This window comes from Selaginella moellendorffii, unplaced genomic scaffold (assembly GCF_000143415.4).
Source record: "Selaginella moellendorffii unplaced genomic scaffold, v1.0 SELMOscaffold_36, whole genome shotgun sequence".
Classification (NCBI taxonomy): domain Eukaryota; kingdom Viridiplantae; phylum Streptophyta; class Lycopodiopsida; order Selaginellales; family Selaginellaceae; genus Selaginella; species Selaginella moellendorffii.
Window position 1 is genome coordinate 910,879 of NW_003314297.1, and position 9,333 is coordinate 920,211.

Below are 9,333 nucleotides of genomic sequence, written 5' to 3' on the forward strand. Positions count from 1 at the left end.
TAAACTTGTGGTCCAATTTGCCGCAACATCTGATACGGTCCTTTCCATTGCGCAAGAAGTCCCTTAGATAAACCACGTACCGTAAAATGGGGAAAACGGACTAACACCAAATCATCCACTTTGTACTCCGCAGGTGGACGATGATGAGAGTTGTAGCGCCGTTGTTGTCCTACTTGTACGCGGCCTAAGTGTTCGGCAGACTCTGCTCGGACTAGTGGAAGAATGCTTGTCAAATACTGATCCCACGACCTAGCATCGGCAGCTCGTGGCAATCGCGAAGGTAAACCCAGCTCCATTGGTAATATTGGATCATGACCATATAGGAGTTTATATGGTGAAGCACCAACAGAACTTTGCACCCCCGTGACATATGCATACCGAAGAGATGGCAAATAACCATCCCAATCCGAATGCTGAAAGTTCACATACTTCGCAATCATCCCTTTGAATGTCCGAACGAGCCGCTCCACCAAACCATCTGATTGTGGATGATAAGCACTCGTGAAAGTGTGGCGTATCCCCAACCGAGACGTCAAAACATGAAATACCTTAGCCATAAATACGGGACCATTATCCGAAAGAATCCACTCTGGACAAGAATGCTAGAACACCACTCGATTGAGGAGGAAGTAGCCAATAGCAGTTGCAGAGGCACTAGCAAGAGCACCAACTTCCACCCAACGAGTCAAGTAGTCAAAAGCAATAATAACATACTCATTGCCAGCAGTCGACCGTGGAAAAGGTCCCATAAGATCAAACGCCACCAACTCAAACGGACGGGAAACCGCAATTGACTCCAACCGTCCTTCCGCAGCACAAGGGGGAGTATTACGAGCTTGGCACCAAATGTAGTTACGCACATACCGGATAACATCACGTCGCATCTCCGTCCAGTAAAAAGACCTGCGCAGCTTCTCGGTTACACGACGGTGTCCCATATGCCCATCTAGAACAGGAGAATTATGGTAGGTATGGAGAAACCGTGGAATAAAGACAGAAGGTACCACCAGCCGTAAATGATCCTCAGGATCTGTCCTCACAAAATAAAGAAGGCCATCTTCAAGGCGATATTGAGAATGTAAATGCCGGAAAGGCAAGTCATTAGCAAGTGATGCAGGATTCTCAAACCCATCTCGAAGCCTTTGAATCCATGGCTCAATCTTTTGAGCCTCGCGAACAGCATCAAGAGAAGGTAGATCCTGCTCTGCACCTTGTGGACACTGAACGTCAAGGATAGCAACCGCCGACGGCACAGAATCCTCGTCTAGAAAATCCACAGAGGCTAGAACAACAGGCTCGTCAGAAACATGAGAAGTGAGTGAAGAAGGAAGAGGAGCTCGAGAAAGGGCGTCAGCATTAGCCATAGAACTCCCTAGGCGATGAACAACATCAAAATCATATATCTAAAGCTTCAAAGCCCACCGAGCAGTACGACCAACCAGGTTCTTCCGCTTCAATAATGAAGTAACAGCAGCATGGTCACCTTCAAGTAACATCCGAGAACGATGTAGATATGTATGAAGTTTCTCGAAACCCCAAACTGCTACTAAACACTCCTTTTTCGTCATGGAGTAGTTCATTTCCGCTGGTTGTAATGTACGGCTTATATATCCAATAGGATGGCGCTGACAAAGCACACTCGAGCTCTCTTACATCAACACACCTCCAAAACCAATGTCAGAAGCATCCACGTGCAAAATAAAAGGTCGAGTGTAGTCAAGATATGCCAAAACTGGAGGAGTCGTCAATAGCTCTTTGAGATCCCCGAACGCTCGCTCACAATCCGGAGACCAGATGAAAGATGATGTTGATAACTTCAACAATGCTCGCAATGGTGCAGTGCAATCAGAAAGATGATCCACAAAACGACCGAGATACTGCACCTTGCCCAAGAAGCGCTGCACATCATTCACATATTTTGGAGTAGGGAACTTTAGAACAGCCACAAGTTTGTTAGAATCAACTTGCAAACCCTCACGAGAAATACGGTACCCAAGATAAGTTGTATCCTTGGACCCAAACACGCACTTCGACCGCTTCAGCTTTAAACCAACATCGCGTAGCCGATCCAACACTTTACAAACATCATGAACGTGCTCCTCCCACGTCCCCTCCAAGTGAATCAAGACATCATCAATGAAGTCGGCAGTCACCTCTGGGATATCACAAAGAACCTCGTCCATCATCCGCTGAAAAGTTGCGGGAGCGTTGTTCAAACCAAACGGCATCACCAAAAACTCGTACAAACCAAACGGTGTACGAAAAGCAGTCTTAGGAATATCTTCTGCGGCCATTAGTACTTGCCAGTACCCAAAAGCAAGATCTAGCTTGGTGAACCAACGACTTCGCCCTAGACGATCCAAAAGATCAGCAGTGTGAGGAAGAGGGTACACATCCGGGATCGTCACTTCATTTAACGGACGATAGTCGATGCAGAAACGAATACTCCCATCAGGTTTCGTCACAAGATGAGGTTCACATGCCCAAGGACTCTGCGACTTCCAAATAACACCCTTCTCCAACATCTCCTTGACGTTTGCACGTAAAATCTTGATCTCCTTGGGTGACCAACGACGAACAGGAACCTTGATTGGACGAGCATCCCCGGTTGGAATCGGATGACGTGTGGCAATCTTGGCCCCAGACGATAGGTCAAAATCAAAGAGATCAGAATACTCCTTCATGAGCTGATCAACAGCTGCAACACAAAGATCATCGGAGGGATCAGAAAAGGGAAGAGCAGAACAAGATGGAAACATAGGAGGAAATAGTGGGGGAACAAAAGTAATGGAAGCAGAGGTAGAAGTAAAGGGACGAAGAGGTACGGAAGTGAGAGGAATGGATGAAACATAAGGAAGTATGAGACAAGGGGGAGAAGCCTGGCATGATTGTGCTGCAACTAATCCATACCAAGAATGAGGTCAAAAACTTGACTCGGCACCACCCGCAACGACTGCAACTCAAGCTCGAGATCGCCCACACACACAACCAGGTCCGCCTCATCTCGTGCACATGCATGGGTACAGCCGTTGCCATAAAGAATGAAAACTGGATCCGCCGCACGACGCAAGTGTAGACGACAACGTGTGGCAACAGGTCGAGCAATAGAAGATAAACTCGAACCTATATCAACCAACACGGAGGGAATAATAAGAGACCTCTTGTTATAAAAACGAGCTTGGAAAGTAAACACTGGATGAACTGGTGCTGAGTGAACCCCTCAATGATACTCCCAAAAGAAAGATGGAGGGGTCACTAACTTATTTGCACAAGATCCCTCCATTACTCGTGCGACTCCTCGTTTCCCGGATGCACCTTGGTGTCCAAACCTTCCACCGCAGCAGCACCAACGGGACGTTGCTAACGCCAAGGTCTCCTCCCAAGAAATGGAGGTCGCCAATCCGGAAAGCGCTGACAACGCCAATAAGTATGACTAACTTCATCACATATCCAGCAACGAACATCACGGCCACGACCACGTCCTTGCCCTTGTCCTTGGACTCGAGTAACAGTTGCATCAACCTCCATTGGAACAGGACCATCACTCATAGGAAGTGGAGCGGAAGGACGTGTAGCGAGAAGTGGAAGAGGTGACGTTTCATAATGTTGTGCCAAGCGAAGAGCATCGTTAAGGGTGGCAGGAGCAAGTGCATGCACAAGGCTGACAAGGTCTTGACGAAATGTTGGCCACAACATTCCTAGCTTGATTCGCTCCGATATATTGGGCTTCGCATGAAGCAAAAGACTTCGGAAACAAATGCCAAATTGCATCACTGACTCAGATAGCCCTTGGCGAAGACGATGCAATTGTTGGAAGGCATCGTCACAATCGTCGGCATGTCTGAAGGTGCGTTTGAAGACGTCCGGAAGAAGACTCCAATCCCCACGAGTGGCCGCACTCAATCCATTGTACCATTACAATGCCGTCCCTTGGAGACACGTGGGAAACTCACGCAAACGTCGAGCATCATCCCAAGAATGATATGTGGCAATCACCGTGAAGTGATCGAACCAATGGTACACATCATCCCCAGGATTCCCACGAAAAAACTCCGACCGAACGTGAGGATTGGCACCAAGAGCAGGAGGAGTTGGACTACGTGCCGTGAATGCCACCATCAATTGAGTTTGGTTGTTCAATTGCAAACGCATAGCATCAAGTAATTGGACCAACTATTGCTCTAGAGTCAAAGGAGGAGATTGCTAATCTGCCATGAAGATGGACGAAGAAAGAGCAAAAGAAGAGGAACGACAAAAAAGCTAGAAGGAAATGGTAAATCTAAACAATGCAAAAAGCTAAATCTAAACCAAAATCCTGAAAAGAAAGAACAAAAGAAAGGAAATGGAAAAAGCTAAATCTAGACGATGCAAAAGCTAGATCTAAACCAAAATCCCAAATCCAAGCACTCTTCAGGGACAATCAAAGATGCCCCTCACCTCCACCAATGTGAGTGCATGGAATATAGAAAGGGAATACAGAAATGTGCATATTAATTAGCCCAAAAACCCTAGCTTATATACAGGAGCGAGTGGTCCGGATTGAAACCAATTCGACAGCTACCAAAATCCCACTACACTAATATTAGTATACGGCATTGTAGCCGTACACTTGGCCCTCACAACAGTAATTAAATTATTGATAATTTATATAGTGTAATCAAATCACAGTATAGTTTTATAATGAGAATAAAAATACATTACTAGAACAAATAAGTGATAAAAAAAGTACAGGCTTGGGTGCAAGCTCTTGCTTATAAGGAGTGTTAAGACTTCCCTACTTTGCTCTCTTCCTTCCACAAAGCATTTAAAATCAAGAAAGATATGCAACAACTTTTTCACAAGCTTTTTCTTTTTCAGTAGGGCACCAAGGAATCAGTTTTGGATTAGACAACATGATTCAATGGGTATTGGAATATTTGCCAGGCAAAGGAGGCCATGACTAACAAGAACCTTATGTATGTCAATAGTTTCAAGCCAGGCATCCAGCAGAAGGTAGCAACTCATTGGCATTCCAAGTGCTGAGATGGATATGATTATGCCACAGATTAAGAAGGATTTGATAGGTGAGCTCAGAATTTCTAGTGTTGTGGACATGTTTGGTCCTTCTCCTACCACTGTAGTGTGCTCTATCTCAGTAGTATGCTCTATCTCAACAATATGCTTGGCCTAGGGATCTATTCTACCATGGCAATTGTCCTCAAGACTTTTGCCAATCACACAATGGTTCCCGCATGCATTTGTCAAGGAGTATACTCTTAGATGGAGTGCTTCAGATATTGCATAATTGACTACTAAGAAATTGATCATAGCCTCCATGCCCTAGATGGTGGAGACTGTATCATCCTTGGATGCAGTTGGCAGGAATGGGTGGATTGCACAATGCATTGGCATTTGGGTATCACAACAATTTCGGATAGGAGAAATTTTGCAACACTCCTAAATGTGCATGGCCAGCATAGCTGAAGGCTGTGCACAAAGTGGAGAAGCAAGCATATATCGAAGGTGATCTCCATGTCATCTTCCTAGAGCTTTTGGATGGTGAAAACCTACCTGAGTTGGACATATATGACATGGCATATAGTCTTTTTGATTTGGTGAGCTTTCAGACTGAGGTTCTTAAACAAGAGGACATGAAATTGTCTTCTCTAATGTCATTCTCACCTTCTCCACCTTTTCTGCTCAACTAGAATATAGCATTAAATCCAGAGAAGAAAAGTGATCCACAATTATAGGATCTTCCCTCAGTGGCTTCAACACATAGCCAGCACAAAAACACACACTTCCTCTCTGGACATCTTTCATGCTGTTTTTAAACAAGGGTGGGCCAGATCAGCATGGTGGATGAGGATGTTGTGGATCCTTCTTCTATATTTGCCATGAAGTTGGAAAAAAAACTCAACCTTAATCACATTCAATTCACAAGAGTTTCACAGTTAGTCAATGGCAAATATCAGGTTCGTCAAGGACACCTCTGAGAAAGGCAATGAGTAGTGGATACGCAACAGCACTTCAAGTTGCCACTTTTATCATTTAACGGGAGGCCTAGCATTGTGTGAGAGCCAATTAGCCCAAAATTTCTTCTCCCAAGGTATGCTGACAAAAGGCCTCCCGTTAAACACCATCCTGATTCACTCTCTCTCCGCTTACCTGGCGATGACGTGGCATCAGGCCTTCTTTTTGTTTTATCTCCAGCGCACTCCCTCTCCCGTACGTCGCCGCTGCGCACTCCCGCCCGCGGCTCCCGCCCGCCCGCAAGTTTGCTTGAAGTCTAGCAGTAATGAGGCGGTTGTCGAGTTGATGAAGGAAGGAAATGTGTTGGTGGAGCAGCAGATCGACAGCAGGGACAAGCAGGTGGAGCGTGGTGGCGAACTGCTAACAAGTACACACGTTTTGAACATTTCCTGACATAGCCACCACAAGAGCTGCAGTACTGGCCTGAAAATGGTCCTTGGTTTGTGCCTGCATCGTTTCTGACGCAAACACGACTTTCACGTTTGCGTGGGAGGCTAAGATTATAAAGCACCAATGCTGAACTTCGAAAGCCCATCGGAGCTGTAATAGAGAAGTATGGCTGGAAGCGGCAATCTCCCCGTGCTCGTTCTTCTTCTGTTGGCCTCGTTATCCTGTGAGAGAGATCTCCACTTGTATGTTACAGTCGATTCTAACTCGGACTCCTGTTCTTGCAGCTGCTCACGCTGCCGTCGTCGAGGTTTGCCATGCTGACCTCACCTATACCGATTGCAGCAACTGCTGTAGTCTGAAGAAAGGTTGTGTCTACCTGCAACCTGGTTCAGGACAAGTCACTTGCATTGGCGGTGATTCAAGGGCTTGTCCCCGGAACTGCCAAGGTCCGAAGTTGACCGTATGCCCATTGCCTTCATCAGGATTCCCAAAATCAGGCATCAGGGTGCTCAAGGGAAAACTCCCACCCCCACGACCTCGATGCGGTTACTACAACATCGTTAACGGTGACCCCATCCGGCGGCTGGAGCAGCAGGGGACAGATCAAGGTAGTAACCGCCTTGTTCATTATGTTCAGGAAGCCCAGCCCTCCCCGATAGAGCTCATGGCAAGAATGAAGTGCAAGCTTGATTCGATTGTGGAGGTCTGCAATGCCGAGGTCTCCAAAGATAACTGTGGTTGCTGCTTTGGAAAAATCGGTTGCATCTACTTGGAGAATGCATCCGCAAACAGCACCTGCCTGCGTGCTGACGGCCCCATAGGGATTTGCCCCCGCATTTGCCTGTCCACAGTGGCCATCTGTACTAAGTCTGTAGCTCTTCAGGGCACCACTCTGCAGTCTTGCAGGAATGCACGCCGCAGCTGCGAGGACATGAAAAAGGGCTGCAGTCTCTACGATCGCAAAACTGGAGCCGATCTTTGCGCTGCGGGGGGTATCGCACTGCCTGTCTAGTCTAGTTGCTGAAACTAGTTATGAGCATTACTATTATGAATGAATAAGGAATGTCCCTCCTTGGAGGGGCCGGTGCCAATGTCCGAAGTTACTCGTCATGCAATTTGTGATGAAGGAGTGTAGGAGCAAGAAAGACGTGTGATCCTGATTCGATTGTGGAGGTCTGCAATGCCGAGCCTCCAATCTCTATGAATGCATGGGCAAACAGCACCTTGCCCAAAATAACAAGATTCCAATCACTGTGGAGTCTAGCAGGAATGCACGCCACGGGATGAAGGAGTCTAGCACGAGCGCTGAGAACTCGTCAGAAGTATCCATGGCGCAGACCGAAAGTTGCGCCACAGCAAGCCAGACTCGAGCCCTTCCGTAACTCATATAATATGGAACGGAACTGGTGCAGAGTCTAGACATTTGGGTGAATACTTCAAAGACTCGGCATGAAGTGATCCAAAGACATGAGAATTCCAAAGAGTCCTCTCCATTGTTTGAGCGTAATGTTAGAACCTTATCCTAACATTGTATCACTTGATTACTTGATTGTAAGGCCTTTTGTATCCTATTATCTTGACCTGGTGCCTAACAAATTCTCCAGAGAATAATCATCTTTGATCATACATTTAGTCACCATGGAAGGTCTATTGTGGTGGACATAAGAAGCAAGGTGGTGATCGATGCAATTGGTGGAGCTGTTCCAAATGGAGCTGTTGAGTAAGCTTTTTTGTTTGTTTTTTCTCTGGGAAGGACGTTTTTCTTTCTTGTCGTTCTTTCTTTTCTAAGTCTTTCTTTAATTTAAGGTAAGCAAAGCGTCACTAACTAGTGATTGTAAAATAAAAAGATTTTTTTTTTCATTAAAAACTAAACCTAAACCTGAAAACCATAGATTATATACTGTGTGTATACCATATGCAATTTGATACATACGGTTTCTATACATGTTTTTATACAAAATATTTAATTACTTTCTAAAATAGTTTTTTCTGTATACATTTATTTTCAAAATAACACTAGTTGAAAAATTTTGATTATTTAAAAAAAGATTTTTTTAAAAATAAATTTCAAAAATTTCAATAAAGTTTTACCCTTATTTAATCACCCACCATTTTCTGTTAAAAAAGAAATAAGTTGTATTTCAACTACAATTTATATATATTATTGCACTAAAAAATTCTTTACTTTTATAAAAAAAACACTTTAGAAGGTATGAAAATGTGCTACAATTCAAATTTATCACAAAATTAGTGTTTTTTAACTTAATATTATCAAAAATTTACTGTCCACTTTAAATAAAATAAAAGAGCATATTTTTTTCTATTTACATTTTTTTTATTTAAATCTTTTATGCTTTAATAAGGAAATGTTGAAATCATATGTAGTTGTTATCAAAAGGGTGATACAAATATCTATAGCAACATTTATGAAATTTTAAGTATGTCTTAATAATATTTGAACTGAATATGGATGAGTCACTACTAATTTTTAATATGAAATTCTTATCCTCAATTGGTATAGTATTTAGATTAACCTCATATACTAGCTTATGGTTTTTCTTTCATGGTAGTAATAAAAAAATGTTTAAAGGAAGTGTTGTTAATGTTCCTACACTTATTTCTTATAGAATTTAAAAATTACCACAATTTATTTGATTTATATTTTAAATAATTAATTTAATTTAAATCTATCTGGAAAATAGTATAGCTCATATAGTTACTTTTAAGAATGTAATTATTAGTTTTTAATACCAATTTTTCAAGAAAAATTATATATTATGACAATTTATAATACATATGTATATACATATATACATATACATATATGTATATATATGTGTATATGTATATGTATATATATATATATATAGACACACCCACACACACAACATCACAAATCCTAATAGTGTTCTCCCACCAATGTCCTATCTA

General features: G+C 43.3%; 1 protein-coding gene across 1 annotated transcript; it reads left to right on the forward strand.

Moving 5' to 3' along the window:
* Positions 1–6,516: 6,516 nt before the first annotated feature.
* Positions 6,517–7,505, forward strand: LOC9653241. The gene is made up of 2 exons (XM_002977997.2): positions 6,517–6,625; positions 6,687–7,505. Exons 1-2 carry the CDS (start codon positions 6,568–6,570, stop codon positions 7,412–7,414), a joined length of 786 nt encoding a protein of 261 aa, XP_002978043.1. The 5' UTR covers positions 6,517–6,567; the 3' UTR covers positions 7,415–7,505.
* Positions 7,506–9,333: the final 1,828 nt, after the last annotated feature.